General features: G+C 41.7%; 1 protein-coding gene across 3 annotated transcripts in view; it reads right to left on the bottom strand.

Moving 5' to 3' along the window:
* Positions 1-4,558, bottom strand: part of NPNT (nephronectin) — a 55,055-nt gene extending 50,497 nt beyond the window's left edge. The window contains exons 1-2 of one of the 3 annotated variants that reach the window (XM_064450054.1): positions 4,204-4,558; positions 2,806-2,906 (exon numbers count right to left, since the gene is read on the bottom strand). In XM_064450054.1, coding sequence (XP_064306124.1) covers positions 2,806-2,906; positions 4,204-4,274 — 172 coding nt within the window. In that variant the 5' untranslated portion in view covers positions 4,275-4,558. The remainder of the gene's footprint in view (positions 1-2,805; positions 2,907-4,203) is intronic. The other 2 variants (XM_064450055.1, XM_064450056.1) reach the window with 2 other exon arrangements.
* Between the last annotated feature and the right edge of the window lie 11,391 nt (positions 4,559-15,949).

Raw genomic sequence — 15,949 nt, 5'->3', positions numbered from 1 at the left:
CCAAGATACAGAGGTCTCTGTAAACTGGGACAACCATGTCATCTATCGGAGCCTATATTCTTGCTATGCTCTGGCTCTAGCATGGCTCTCACCTTACATTTGTTGTCAGAAAGATAAATTCAGAGGGGATCAGTACCTACATAGCAAATCATGCATGAGTAAGCAGGTGAGAGTCCAAAGGTGCTGTAGCACTTGCAGGCATACCAAGGATGGCTCAAACTAGTTTGAGAAAAGCAGTTGAAACTCACTAGTAAAGAGCTCAGCATTACTGCCTGAATATTTATAGCTGCTTTTTTGGACTAATTTATAAATTGGGTCTCACTACTAATTTTTAAGCCTGACTCTATACTTGTTTTCATTGTGCAAATACAATTTATTCTAGAAACAGCACAGGAAACATACATCTCAGAGAGAAAGTCTGACGTGCATTTATGCCCCTCATTTCAGGGACAGGACTAAGAGGTTTGCCTTTCTCCATAGAAAAAGCAGGAGAAATAATTGTGTGCTTGGCTTTTTGGAAAATTTTCAGTGATATCCCTTTGTACAGCAAAACACTTAAGTTTTCCTTTGAGGCCAGGAATGCTGCCTTCTGTGCCAGGTTAATCCTTCATACCAAATGCCATATTGCCAAGGTGGAGAGTTGACTACGGATTTTCTATTTGGCTGTGAGCACTAGAAAGATTCACTTTCATTTAGTGTAATCTCCCAGTCTGTGATATGACTGGAATTTTCACCACCCACAACTGGGGCAGATTTTCTTACTTTATTTTGCTAAGAGTTTGGCTCACATTTAAAAACTAGAAGGAGCTGCTAAGTGTTTAGAAAGTTCTTCACCCAAATGTCTGAGACTCTTCTGAACCAGCGATTCACAAATTATCAGCACCCAGGATGTGAAAAAAATGGGGGAAAAAAATGCAGACACTTAAGTGAAAATTGTATTCTTTTTAAAGTCTAGTCCCAACTACTGGAGATGACCACGTAAAATCCATCTCTGCACTTCTTGGAAATGTGCATGGAGAACAAATCTGTGCATAATGGACTAAAATGCAGTGGAAGGAAGTGAGAATTCACCTAGCTTTAGCCTTAAAAAAAAGGACATGTATGGTATCTGAAAAAGTTGGCACTACCAATAACCTTACTGACAAAATTCAGAGAGTAAAAAAAAATACTTTCATGTATTATTACTTTTGTCTCATTCTCAAGTTATAAATCTTTTGATAGTATCACTTTATGCTATTCCTGTCTGCCAAGATCATAAAAATGCAACCTAAAAATCAGACCTGGTAATAGCGAGACATTAAAGGACAAATATAACTGAAATTAACTTCCACCTCAACATGAGCTGCAATTTATGGTCACAACACAGGAGACAACTTGTCTAAGAAAAGGGCCACAGCGAGACTCTCTTAGTGTTTTGGGGTTTTTTTGTTTTGCTGTGGCTTTTTTTTTAAACAATGCAAATTATTGGTACTTGCCAGTTAATCCATTGTAGCCTAAAACATTTAAATGCTCAACGATTTTCGAATAAAACTGTGTTATGAAAGATGGGCAGATATTCTATCATCTCTGGAGTAGCCTCCATCAACCTCCTTCACATTCTCCTTCCTTCTCTATAAGCATTCATCCCAAGGAAAGGGCTACATGTTACCAGCTACAGCCCTAAAAATCAACATGGTATGGTCTGAGAGATATCAACCTGAGAACTTTGCATCAAAAAGCCATATCAGGGATGTTATGTTCCAGAAATCTTTTTGATAGCTTTTTTATGATCATCTTACATAGCTATGAAACATTGTGGGCTTTTAACACACTTGGGAAGGAAGAAGCCAGTGTTACTGTTTACAGATTTGAACAAAACCTTTGCTGAGAGTCTATGGTTGCATTGCCAGTGATATTTCTATCTTTTGCCTAATATTTGCCACCTACAGTCATTGCTCTGCAGACTAAGCAACTTACAGTATTCAATACCTGTTTTACTTCAAAAATGGCTTGGTAAAAAATGATCCAGTTTGCAGGCATTTTCTTCTAAATGAAAAAAAGAGAACCAGTGTTTATAGGTTCACTTCTGCAAAAACTTAGAGGGTATCACTCAGGTATGCACTGTTAAACACACGAGCGAGCGTTCCCAGTACCAAAGGCTCCAAGTTTAACAAGCTGAGGTCTCTGTGACACTCCTAACAATTTTAACTTCTACTTAGTGCTAGCTGCCACCACAGAATACCTTCTGAAGATGTAGTTAATGATGAAGATTTATCTACCTAGTTATCTTGCAATTTTATCAAAGATTCTAGGTAAGTGTGAGAATCTCAGAGATTTTTTTTTCACGTGTGACCCAGTAAAAGGATGCTGTCAGGCCGATTTATACCCTTAGTTTGGGGTTACTGAAAGAACGTTTGTACTTAATACTAATTGTAACATTTCCATTGACTTTTTAAGTGAAAGGTCAATAATTTGGGTTTCCTTCTCAGACACAAATACTCTCGCCCTGCAGTGCTTGTAACATGACACAGTGTAGCGTTATGTCAGGCTATTAGACCAGAGCATGAAATGAAGCGGAAACCAAACAGAAATTCCCAAATTCTCATTGCCCTAACTAAAGTTTACCTTACTTGATTGCAATCATTTTTAGTACTGTTAATAATAGACAAAAATTTAACCCGACAACATCCTTCTAAGTCAGGCTCACACATGTAAAAGCCTAAGCCCTGTGTTGTAAGAGTGTGTGTGAACACGTGAAAGATGTGACTGGGTATGTACAAGCCTTTCCTACAAGTGACTAGAAGCCCCAGCAGCAATGATACTCACGTTGGCACTGTCCCCAGGACAATCGGGCCCAGCCCCAGCAGCAGTCAATTCTACTTCCAAACCGACATAGTCCTGTGGAGGAGACTATTTGTCTGGGCCACCTGAAACAGGCAGTTCAAAAAAGTCTGGTGAAACATTCAAAAGAAACTAAAACTATTCTAGATTAAGAAAAAGACAAAGACTAGCAAAAACCTCTCCCACATGGATATATATATCTTTTTTCTTTTTTTTAAAGAATAACTGCTCTGAGTCCATGAGATTTATATCATCAGTACTGTGATTCGTTAAAAAAAAATGTAAATGACTATAGGCAAAGAGGGGAAAAGATAGTTAGGTTAACTTTGTAAAACCTTAAAAAATTGACATGCTTTGCAATATGCTCACTGCTGCCACTCCCAGGCTGGTATTGAATAATTTCAGAATTCTGAAACACAAAATTTATAACGCAAAATAAACCACCACCATAAAGCTTCAGCATGGATTTATTTCATGACATATAGCCAAATTTCCTCACTGAAACATGAAAGGGGGGAAAAAAATCAAAGCAAAAGCTTCCTGAACTATCAAACAGAAATTAAAGGAGAGCTATAGTCTTCCCTTGTTCCAAGGAAAAGATATCGCGCTCTTGAGCCGTTACAAAGCGTTGACATAAATTGTTAATGTTTTTTAATGACAAGCTGAAATAGCACGAACGCTGCACTTCAACCAGTCCTGAAGAGAAATCCTTGGAGAGGGAATCGCGCCGGCTGACTGACACGCGCGCGCGGAACCGTTGCGCCGGGCACCCGCTCCTTGCGGCACCCACGAGGCCTCCAACCCGCCGCTCGCTACACCTGACTCGCGAGGCACACGCCGCGAGGCACACGCGCTCCCAGCGTTCGTTTTCACCTTGCTTCATGTTAAAACTTGAGTTGCGATCTTCGCTGTACTGTCTCCAGTGCCTCGAGGCGTCAATAAACTAATTTTAGTTTTACAGCACGCGAAGTGCTTTGTTTTTAATCCTTGCAAGGACGCAACCCTGCCAGAGCAATGAACTTTTTTATACCTGCCGAGCGATGCGCAGCAGCCGAGGGCGGGCGGTTCAGCCTCCCCGAACCGGGGAACCCCGGGGGCGGCACCGGGTCCCGCCGGCTCCGCGCCCCCACCTGCGGCCGCCCGCCGGGTCCCCCCTCAGCCCGCCCGGTCCCGTCGCGGCCGGGGGGCAGCGGAAGCGCCAAGACGTGTCCCGCGGAGGGCTCCGGCAGCCCCCGCCTCGCAGGGAGGCAGCCCCGGGGCCGGCAACGAGCCCCCCCGCCGCCATTTCGCGCCCCGGTGGCAGTGAGGAGCCCGCGGGCCGCCACAGCCCGCCCGCCTGCTCCGGGGAGAGCCCGGGCTCCCTCCGCGGAAGGCGGCTCCTACCTTCTGTCAAACTCCCCGGCCGCCCCCAGGGAGAGGCAGGACGCCAGGAGCAGCCGCAGGGAGAGCTCCATTGCCGGCGGTTCGCGCCCCACCGCCGCGCTGCACGGCCGACCGGGGTGGGTGGCCGGCTGGGCTGGGACAGCTCCGGAGCGGCGGCGAGCCCCTCGCTCTCCGCCCGCCTGGCTGCCGGGCGGAGGAGGCGCTGCTCGGGGAGCGGCAGGGCCGGCCGCCCCCGGCAGAGGCGCCAGCGCTCGGGCCGCCCCGCTGAGGGGCACCTGGCGGCCCGCGGGGCCCGGCCCCCGGCCGTGCGCCCGCCCCGCCGCTCGGCAGCTCCGGGGAGGGAGCCGCCAGCGCCGTCTGACAGGGGCCGAGGAGCGGGAGGAGGCACAACCCGCCGCCTGAAGACACGGAGAAGGGCGGGCTTTGTCTTTGAAAGCTTTTCTACCTTGAACTTCGTGAAGCAGGAGGGCCACCCGCTCCCTGCACCAGCAAAGGCCACATCTAAAGCCCATCCAAGATTTGGCCTTCTTTTGCTTTTATTCTGGGGGAAGGTTGGTTGGCTTTTCAAAAGAATTACAAGATGCGTGTGTTTTTTCTGGCTCAAACGCTCCTATTAATAGCTCTCAGATGTTGGCATGTGTGACATAAGGTGTCCCAGCCCTTGTCCGGAAGAAAAAGCGACAAGTTGAAACATCACCCATGCAGCATGTAAGGACATCCCAGCACCACTACCAACAGCAAGGACTGTGCCTGTACCCTGTGTGAACATGCTAAAATACAGCAGTTATTTTTGTTTTGTTTCTATGGACTACAGCTCTCAGGACTTACCGAGGGACACTTTTAATAACAGCCTGCCACCAATTTAGGGTCAGAGCTGCTCCAAGATCCTTCTGATTACAGACAGATGGGGCCAACAACTTGGACTAGGCATTGGTTTTGATTTGTGCCTAAACCAAGGCTAAAGCTCATCAGCTGTTCTTACAAGGGTCTGGCTGCAGCTTAGAAGCAGAAAACGAAGACGATCTGGGTTGTGCTGTAACACAAAGCCAAACCCTTTAGGGAGCATTTGGATGCCAAACAAGAATTCAGGCTTTAGATTTGAGCTGGTAGCTCTGAACAGAGCAGATAATTCAAGCAATGCTACACAATGGTAACTACCTTTTGGCACAAGATACAAATTGTGCCAGGGAGCTTTCGAAAATTAAACCTTTCCCAAGTGGTTTTACCACTTTCTGCTCAAGCTTGCAGCAGAAAGCCCCCTCCAATGCTCCTTCCCCTCTTTTTGTCATCTTTTCAGGACCATATGTTCCCCACGCTAAGCTTTTTATCCACAGCCTCAACGCAGCAGTTCTTGGACACAGAGAAAAAACAACTGTAAAAGCTAAAAGGTGATGATTCTGCAAAGTGGTCATTACCTATGCTTAGATAACAAGCAAGCCTCCTTAGAGGACTCGGACAATTATAAAAACTGCACCGAGGACCAAACCTGGTTCCCTTCATTCACATGATAAGCTGATAGCCAAACAGCGAAGACAATGACACAGTGGCGTTTGGGAAAGACAGGAGAGCATCTGGCTCAGATTAGATTCTTGCTGAAATACAGAGCCAACTTCCAGCTCTTGACTGATTGATCACTTTTTTTTTCATTTGGATGTGTGATGTGGGATAACAGACTGTGCAAAATTAATTCACTGTCAAGAGTTTACGGGCGAAAGGAGAGAAAGGCTATTTGTGATAACCACAGGGATTTCCTTCTGATAACAGCATCTGCCTGCATCTCTAACTTGGAGAAAAAAAAGCTTCCACAAATTACACCGCACCCAAGTTCAGGACAGGTGCCAAAAGCAACATTTGAACTTCACTGTGAATTAAGGTCTAGGGCAACCTGACACTTTCCCTCTGATGTCCAAAGGGACATGTCATAAAACCAATTCTTTTCATGCAATGCTGCATAGTGGTACTTACATTCACAGCAACCTTCAAGCACAAGCTACTCCTTTAAAGCATGTATACTCGCAAATGATAGTAAGATCATTTAATCTCTCCAGACTGCACTCAATATTTAAGATTTCCTCAGCAGCCTGTTTGGCACTCTTCTATGTTAATACCAGTGTGCTGGTCAGATGTGGTGCCTACTCCAATTAAGACTGTCTGCTCTTGGTTAACTTCCACTGCCTTTACAATTTGTTTTGGAACAGGAGCCTGAAAAAACAGTTACCAGCTACTGAAAAATCATGTACTGCGCTTCCATACCCATCAGTGGGACTGAACACCCAGTCATTTATGACTTCATTTATTTTGGCAATGCTTGATCAGTACCAGTAGAGTTTTCTTAAGGTAGTTTCTCATATCCAGGACACTAGAAGGATTACTGAGTGAGCCGGCAAAGAACCAAATCTCTTGGCAAGTTAAAGGTGTATAACGTTGTCTTCCACATCCCACTGCCATTTAGGTGTGCAACAAGGTAACATATAGAAGATGGAGGAGCTGTCGCAAGTATTACTAGAAGCACTTTCATGCCTTATGTTTAGTGAAGCAGTATGAAAGCCTAGCGAATGTTGAAGCCACAGGGTGGGCTGACCCTATGGTTCAGGAAGACATTACCAATAGAAGCCCAGCAGCTGTGCATCAAGGACTCAGATGGATGACCAGCACATACCCAGCTACAAAGCAGAGGATGAAGTGGAGCATGCACAAAATACCAAGTGCCCAAAAAAGGTTTTTCAATGATACCGATAAGATGCTTGGTTGAGTGCAACATGTTAGTCAGGTTTATAGCTGCAAATTAGCAACAGTGAAGCAGAAACACAGAGGAAGACATAGTATTTTGAACAGCAATGCTGTACCCTTGAAAAAGTTAAAACATATGCAGCAATTGCAAATAGGAAGGTAAATTTTGCCTCAAAAGGTGTTTATCTTGTGCAACCATAGTGACCCTTCCCACCATGCTTATTTTACTCTTCTCCATTCCCCATAAAGATCTTTATTTACCTTGTGCCAAAGAAGCCACGCTATCAGCCATGATCCTCATCTCAGACTTTCAGTCTTATGGACATATTGAGGTTAGGTTGAGACCTTTCTGTAAAAATCAAGACCCTAAACTAGTTAGGTGTTGAGAGCAGAGGAAAGGTCTGTAATACTTGCAGTGGTTGTGCCACTAGAAAGCCCATTAGGATCTGAATTATCTAGAATTCCCCAGGGGATGAAGCCCCAGGTATATATTCTATTGCTGTATTCTATGCCGTAAGTGACAAAGGGACATCTGACTACACACCAAATTAAATTTTGGTGATAGGGTGGCAGAGAGTGAAGAAATGCTCTGATGGGTGGGCTTGCGAATTCTGCTGCAGGGAAGGTAAAGGGGGTGATGACAACTGCTGCCTCTGGGATGGTGAGCGTGAAAGAGTGATGTCTGGCACAGTAAAATTAAACGACGCATGCAGGAATGTGTTCAATGTACCGTTCAGCACAGTACTTGTATTTTTTAAAAAAACAATACAGTGCAGTGTTAAACTCCATTGAAGAACCAACGTCATGAGCAATATACGTAAGTGGTAATACAAGTAACATGAACTTAAAAAGCATGTAAACAAACAACAGGAAACCCAGTTCTAATTAAATGAAGCTTAATTACCGTTTTCTCTAGTGAAATGAACCTTTCTTGTATGCGTGGGACCTGTTTCTCTTAAACAATAATACTTACTTTTACTTCACTTGGAGTAGACTGTGCCCGGCAGTCTCAGCGTTTAAACCTTCAGCTGCAGGGCTAAATACAGGTTTCTTATACACTCTTTGTGGCTATAACCATTCCTGAGGGGGGAAAAAAACACAGAACAAAAACAGTTTCTGAAATACTCCCTAGTATCCACTGGACAAACAATATTAAGAAAAAAGAGCTGAAAAGATACAAGTGGTAGATATATTAGGCTGACAGATATTGGTATATATGGTAGATGACAGAAATATGGTAGATATGACAAAAATCACACAGAAACAACTTTAAAATTTATCTTCGTTTTTATGGGTAGCTATGAATTGGACATAATCCCACCAGTAAAAGATACTACTTTCTACTGCCAGATAACATTTATTTGAGGGAGGCATTAAATAAGTAACTTCTTTCAAGTCTACTTTTGTAATACTAACTTTCCCCTTGTTGTCTTAAAACACATTACAAATATTAAGTCCTCTATTCAGCAGAATCAGGCAAACCTTTTTGTAACTCTCCCGTTCACATAAGCAGAAATTAAGGAAGAGAAAATTATTCTCCCACAAATCAAATCATCTGTCATCAATCCAGAAATAGAACTCCTGTTTTCCAATTTCATATTTAAACCACAAATCCATCCTTCCTCCCTTCTAAGTATTTCACCCTCATTGAGACTAAGAAAGCTAACCACAAATACCACACTACCCCAAGTCACTAAATCACACTATGACGTGTGTAAAAAACACTCGATTTGCAGTTAATGGCATTCATGATCATACTGTGCATTTGTGCTGCTAATATAAAATGGATACTTCTTGCAAAATGGAGCAGAGGAAAAGAATCAAAGACCAAATTATCTACAAAACTTCCAATGTCATTACTTTTCCTCTGGGGCTGTGCAATTCTGCTTTTCAAAGAACTTTATATATGGTATATTTAAAAGTAGAATTTATTGAGTAAATATTATCTCCATCATACGCTAGGCAACAATCTCTGTCAGTCCCATGTTAATAAGAGAACTGTGAGGCATCAAGAAAATCCAGCAATTCAATCAGCTAAATCAATCTTGGTACTCCACCTCCCCCTTAGAAAACCTACTTGAAAGGGTAAGGAAGTCATCAAAACTCTCAGACGCTCTAGTAACAAATTACCTTCTGTACAGATAAACACTGTGCTTTGGAAATACTAATTGAAAAGCTTCCAGATGCTTCAGGTCTTCCAAATTAATTTGCTTTTTCCAATAAGTTTTTCCACACATCCTTGATCCTTCTTTAAAAACTGAGTGGTATTTGTGTTTAAGTTTCCTGCATTTCATTACAGTGTAAAGAAAAATTTCTTTTCCCCTGTACATAAACAATAACTTACCTTTCAAAGCCTAGTAAAATTTCATATTCCCTTCTGCATGTGTCTTTTAAATGGATTTCTAACTGTCCATGTCATCAATTTTTGTACCAAAGATATTTTGCAGAGGGAATCAGAATGGTAATCCTCCAAACTTAACATTACCCTGTTCATTAGGGAGCCACTCTACTTGGCCTCACTTGCAACACGATTACTGAATGCAGGAAAAATCCACAACTGATGTAAAAGACATCTTCAACAGGATGGTGAAGGACAGCATAGCCAACTTCAAAAAAGGGTGCTAAACTGCCTGCACTAATCCCAGCCTTGCCCATCCTGCACCTCTCAGTGATGCCAGCCATGAAAGAGGTGCAACTGTTGGAAAACATGGGCTTAAGAATATTTTTTCTTTTGTAGAGAAACTACATTGCATTGATCCCCACTTGCAAGCAGGCAGCAGGGTGGAACTGGGATGAGCTCCATGTGTGAGTGAAACAACTGTGAATGCCTTCACACATTGAGCAGAAAAACATGCGTGTGGCCTCTGACGCTGTCTGAAAAAGGGAGAAAGAGAAGGAAGTTTTAGGAACCTGTTGAATAAATGATTGACAAACTATTTTACGCAATCAGACTGTGAGCACTGAACAGAATGCCTCCAACAACACATTAGCATCATTGTTATCTACTCCCGGTTGTTTCAGTCAGTTAGCTCTCATTATTCACTGCTCTAGTTCAGTCAGCCTTTGGGAAAGCCTCACAACAAACCAGCTAGGTTTGGTGAAAAGGAGGCAGGGCTAAGTTTCCTAAGGAGCCTGGCTTAGTCATGCTGCTGCAACAGTGTTTTCCACATAATCTTTGTAAGGTCCTACTGCTTCAATAATACACTGAGTCCAATACAACTCCTATAGCTTTACAGCACGTGTTTTGCAGATCATACTACAGCTCTTCATGTCCAGTATTACACCGTGCAGCCAACGTCTGATGCCGTCTTCTTTCCTCAGGAAACCAAACACTTGAACACAAGAAAACTGTTCTATACATCACTAATACATTGTCACCTAAATCATTATTATCTCCGTGGACTACATGCACACACACTTAGCAGTCAGAGTGAAGAGCCCAGAACTGAGACACAAGCAGGACATTTAGCCTGAGTGGAAATTACCAAAGAAATATTACTTATGTGGCAAGAAAATACACACACTCAGCAACACTCAGAACCAACAGCGTACGGTCTTTTTCATGGGAAGAAGTGCATAAAAACCTTCTGTTAAACAATATTAAAGGCTGATGACAGATTCTAAAAAAAAAACCAAAAACCAAAAAAACCCCAAACAAACAAAAAAAAAAAACCAAAGCAAAAATCAAATCACCAGATCACTATCTATAACTAAAAGAAAATATAAAGAAAACAAAAGAGGAAGAGAGTCACATATGTCATGCAGAGGATAACTATTAAAGCTGTTAAGAATCAAACAACCACAAATATGTGAGCTGCAACCAACTTAACCTCACACTTTCTGCTATAACTTTAACAAAAGAAAAAGGCAACATTAACAGAAGAGATCTCCATGAATACATGTTCTTGATCAGTCCTAATGTAAACTGATTTGACTCAAGTAGACCAACTGTTTTGTCTATTACCTTAAATAATTATGGACTTTACATGAGCTTTCTCTTTCATGAACCCAGACTGCAAGCTGGGACTTCTTGGGCTACATAAGAACTTTAACATATAAGAAACAGCCATAAATCAGCCTGAAAAGTTACCAGAATTGTCTTTTGGACAAAAGAAGCAAATAAACTAGTGCAGCATGGATTCAATTGTTTTTGCTCATGAAATACAGCCCTTACAGCAAGAAATACGCTGGGAGATGCAGAACCAGAAGGAAATGATTTACAGTAGCCTAAGATATCAGCCTTGACTATCACACAGTTTTTCCAGCTCTGTATTTCCCCATACCTTGGGCTCATTGCCAATATAAACAAAAAAAAAAAAGCTGGAGGTCCCTATATTAATACAGGTATGCTGCCCAGACTACGTATATGAATTATAAATTATGACAATGACTTTCTAGAGAGAAATGATCAAGCACTGCTTTAACTTTATCCTTTAGATTGTTTTTCTTTTTTCATACTGAACCTGAATTGCTACATAAATTCTTGCAAAGATGGAATAAATTATGTCAAAATACATAAATCACTCTGGGTCCTGATTTTCCCTCTGTTTCATTTGGTTTCAGGTGCTGTAACTTTACTTGCCTGAGCTGAGCTATAGCTGTGTAATGAGATGGATCCTTTGGTACCGGCTGCTGATAAATTGACCTAGAACTACTTATATAAATGAGCTTAAATCACTATTCCCAAGGGGAAAACTGGCTTGTCTAATTGATTTAATTCCTTATTTAATTTCCATCTTGACATACAGAAAATTCCTAGTACATTCTGAGATACCAAGGGAGACTAGCAGGCAGGAAAACCTGCTACAGATGCTCTGAGGGAGAGTTTTCATATAGTTATGATATTGTTGACCCAGGTCCTCTGTACAGCTCTATAATAAACTGCAATCTCTGAAAGAACTTTCAGAAGTTGAAACAGTGTAGACATCTGATTATTTCTATCGCTGTTTCACAGAATCACAAAATGGTTGAGGTTGGAAGCAATGGCTGTAGGTCATCTGGTCCAACCCCCCTCCTCAAGCGGGGTCACCTACAGCTGGTTGCCCAGGACTGTGTCGAGGCAGCTTTTGAATACCTTCAAGGATGGAGACTCCACCACCTCTCTGGGCAACCCATGCTAGAGCTCAGTTACCCTCACAGTGAAAAAGTGTTTCCTGATGTTCAGATGGAAGCTCCTGTTTGTGTCCACTGCCTCTTGTCACTGGGCACCACTGAAAAGCGCCTGGCTCCATCTTCTTTACACCTTCCTTTCAGACATTTGTCCACATCGATGAAATTCCACCCCTCCCAAGCCTTCTCTTCTCCAGGCTAAATGGTCCCAGCTCTCTCAGCCTTTCCTCATAGGAGAGATGCTCTCACCCCTTCATCACCTTAGTGGCCTGTTGCTGGACTGTCTCCAATAGCTTTGTACCTCTCTTGTACTGGGGAGCCCAGAACTGGATGCAGCACTCCAGGTATGGCCTTACCAGTGTTGAGGGGAAGGATCACCTCCCTTGACCTGCTGTCAATGATCCTCCTAATGCAGCCCAGGACACTGTTAGCTGCCTCTGCAGCAAGAGCACATTGCTGGCTCATTTTCAGCTTGGTGTCCACCAGGACCCCCAGGCTCTTTTCTGCAAAGCTGCTTTCCAGACAGGCAGCTGTCAGCATAGAGTGCATGGGGTTGCTCCTCCCCTGTGCAAGACTTGGCATTCTCCTTTGTTGAACTGCAGGAGGTTCTTGTCGGCCCATTGCTCCAGCCTGTTGAGGTCCCTCTGGAAGGCAGCATGACCCTCCGGCATATCAGCCACTCCTCCCAGTTTTGTGTCATCAGCAAACTTGCTGAGGGTACACTGCACCCCATCATCCAGATCATTAATGAAGATGCTAAACAGAACTGGACCCAGTACTGACCTCTGCAAAAATAACAATTTATACCAATAAAGTTTTCATATGTTTTAAGTCAAAACCAAAAAAGATCTCATAGAAGTATAGTGTAGTAATAGTTAAATAAAGCACACGACTGCTATGATGACTATTGCACAGATACCTGCTTGTGAGCCTTTTAATGCCTTTCAGCGTTAGATTTTGTTTATGGTTTTCATTAGATAGGATTTGAGAGACTAAAACGTGCATGAAATTCACATCTTCAGAATCCATTGTGAGAGACAAGAGGATGGAAAGGATTTAAGATGGGTTTAGGTGCTCAGTATGAAAGGAAATTAAGCAGTTTCAGGGTTAGCTACAGGTTTTGGTACACATACCGATTCTTCTATATTCTGCTAAAACAATGCAGTAACGTTCAGTTTTACTTTGTACTATGTCTTCTTGAAGCTGTATATTCAAAAACAGAAGTCCAAATAACACTTCCAAAGACTTCTATGGCTTTTCATGGATATCTTTTGAGAGGAGACAATAAATTTGGGATTCTGTTTTAAAAAGCAATTTGACACGTGCCTGAACTGTTGAAATAAACCAGAATTCTCTCCTGAACTGTGATTTTCATAAGGTAGAAAAATACAATAGTTCTGGCTGAGATGGATTAGGAACACCAGATTAGAAGCTTTTTCCATGAGTAATGAAGGTACTCTGCAGAAGGGAAAGTGAGAAAATTTCAGGAATAGAAAACAAATTGTAACGGCTTGCATGAAAGGAGAAGGGAAACCTATGAAAGAGACTGGAGCAAAACTGTTGGCAATTTTAAAAACTGGTTTGGAGACTATATCAGGATGTTCTAGGACAAATGAAAACCAGCCCAAATTTTCAAGGGCCCTGTAGAGCTTTAAATACCAAAATCCACAGGTAACAGAATAAATGACAGAATTAATGAACAGTTCTATGGACAGGCAGGAGACGGAACTAGGGCAAAGTGATAAAAGTTGATTCCTGTCACATTTCAGAAAGTACATTTTATTCCTGTCTTTTTAGTTCTAATACATAAATAACCATGACTGACAACTATGCTTGGTCAAGTAGGGGAAGTATTAGAATCGAAAAGACAGACAGGAAAGTGTCTATTAAAAGCTCTACCTTCTTTCAAGTACTATAGCCTGAACGACTCTAAAATATTTTGCAGTAATCTGAATAGTGTAAAAGCTGCACCTTTAAACTGACAAACCATCAGCTCTCAAAGACGAGGGAAACCATCCAGATAAATGAGGTGTCATTTTTCCTTGGAGTGCAGTTAAAGAATGTCAGCTGCCCATCAGAAAATTAGACTGCACTCAGTTTCTACTTTTACTGAAATTAAGGGCAATGGTCATATAAGGAAAAAGGAATACAGTTTAGAAATATTTAATCAGGAAGCAATCAAAGGAAGTCCACTTAAAGGATCAGATTTGATTGTAATGTAAATGACGTTAAAGATGTTAAAATTCCGGTCCTTGGCTCCCAGAAGCTTGTGATTTTGGGATTCAAACCAACAAACATTTGAACACAAACCTGGTTGTACTGAACTTTTAGCTTATAAATCATTTCCTCAACATCAAAGCATTACTGACATGAATAAAAAGTTAGGCGTGCACACTTGTAGGACAGCTCTACATTGTACGCAGCCTCAAAGAACACTGCATCAGTGTGCACTAGGGACATGTTTCATCAAGCAGTCAGGTCATAGAAACTTCTAGAGTCCTCCCACATGTCAAAGCCTGACTGATTTTCTCACTCTTCACACAGTCACAGCACAACAGGGTCTGGAGCATAGCTTAAATTAGCACCTCCTGGCATTTACTGCTTCTAGTAATTTCTTCCTATTTGGCTTGTGGGTGACAGCTTCAGCTTTGATTTTCTTGGTTCAAACCAGAAAACTACTGAGTAAAGATAGGTATTTTTGACTCTTTCTCAATGTGTGGAATGTGCACAAAATTAGGCAATCTAGACAGCACTTACAGAAAACCTGCCGTGCTTCATGTAAGGAATGAGTCTAGTAGACTTGATCACCCAGGAATAAAGCATTACTGTTCAAAACCAGCTTGAGACCAATACCTAAAAACTTTGTCTTACTGCTTTCTGCACTGCATCAACTCTTCTCTGTAGATGAAGGTAGGCATTATCATAGCAATTTTGTGCATGTATATGCCTACATTTTCATGGTTAGCAGATGACCTTCAGAAAGACAGTAATGGTCTTCAAGATCAGATGCACAAGCCTGGCTAGCCTGAAAAACTTTTAAACTGTATTTTCTAGTGATCTCCACAAACAGCAGCAAATTCTGAATAAGGGTGGTAGGCACAGAATGGTGCCATTATCCTCAGAACCTGAACGCTCCCACTTCTTTCAAGCAAGGTAAGTGCTAACATCAAATTAATTAGATGACTTGTGTCCATCAGGTTGACAGTATACATGTCAATGGTATTTATTCTTGTAACGGTAGCTATTGTGTTTACTGATAGTATATAGATATCCTACTGATGTAAGATTATCAAGAGCTAAAAACAACTGCAGTTGCAAATTCTCTCAGTAAGGATAATTCAGCTGGAAGATGTTTTACTTTAGAGGGCTTTTTGGCATTTATTAGAGAGCATATAAAAGTAATCCAATTGTGATAAAGATTCATAAACTAACTGAAGGTTTCAAATTGCGTAATTGCTTTAAATCACTTTAAAAAGGATTTTCTTTTCCAGAATCCTACTTTGAACATGAAACATTACTCCAGAATGGATAAAGTATCTATTTATAACCAAATGTTTGTGTGTCGTGGTCAAATGCAAAAAAGAGGAACTGAATGTTTATTTTAGTCCTGATTTTCATCCAATACTTTGTGTAATTTATCCTGAAATTCTAATTATATCCCCCTATATAAACACTGCAAATAAAAAAACTGAGAGAAAAATCTATTTGCTAGAGCTTTCTTCCTCTTCTTTTTCCAAAGTAAAGAGATGCTTGCGGTCAAATTACTTAATGAAAAGAATTCAGTATGTCAGCGATCATCCCAACAAAGAAAACATGTCCATTTAGAGTATTGTTTAACTATTCGTATAGTTGGTGACCACATTAAATGGGTATTTGCATGGGAACATGCCAGATGAATAAAAACAAC

Source organism: Phalacrocorax carbo, chromosome 4, assembly GCF_963921805.1.
Source record: "Phalacrocorax carbo chromosome 4, bPhaCar2.1, whole genome shotgun sequence".
In the NCBI taxonomy this organism is placed as follows: Eukaryota; Metazoa; Chordata; class Aves; order Suliformes; family Phalacrocoracidae; genus Phalacrocorax; species Phalacrocorax carbo.
The sequence above is the reverse complement of the archived record's forward strand: the minus strand, read 5'-3'. Positions and strand labels throughout refer to the sequence as shown.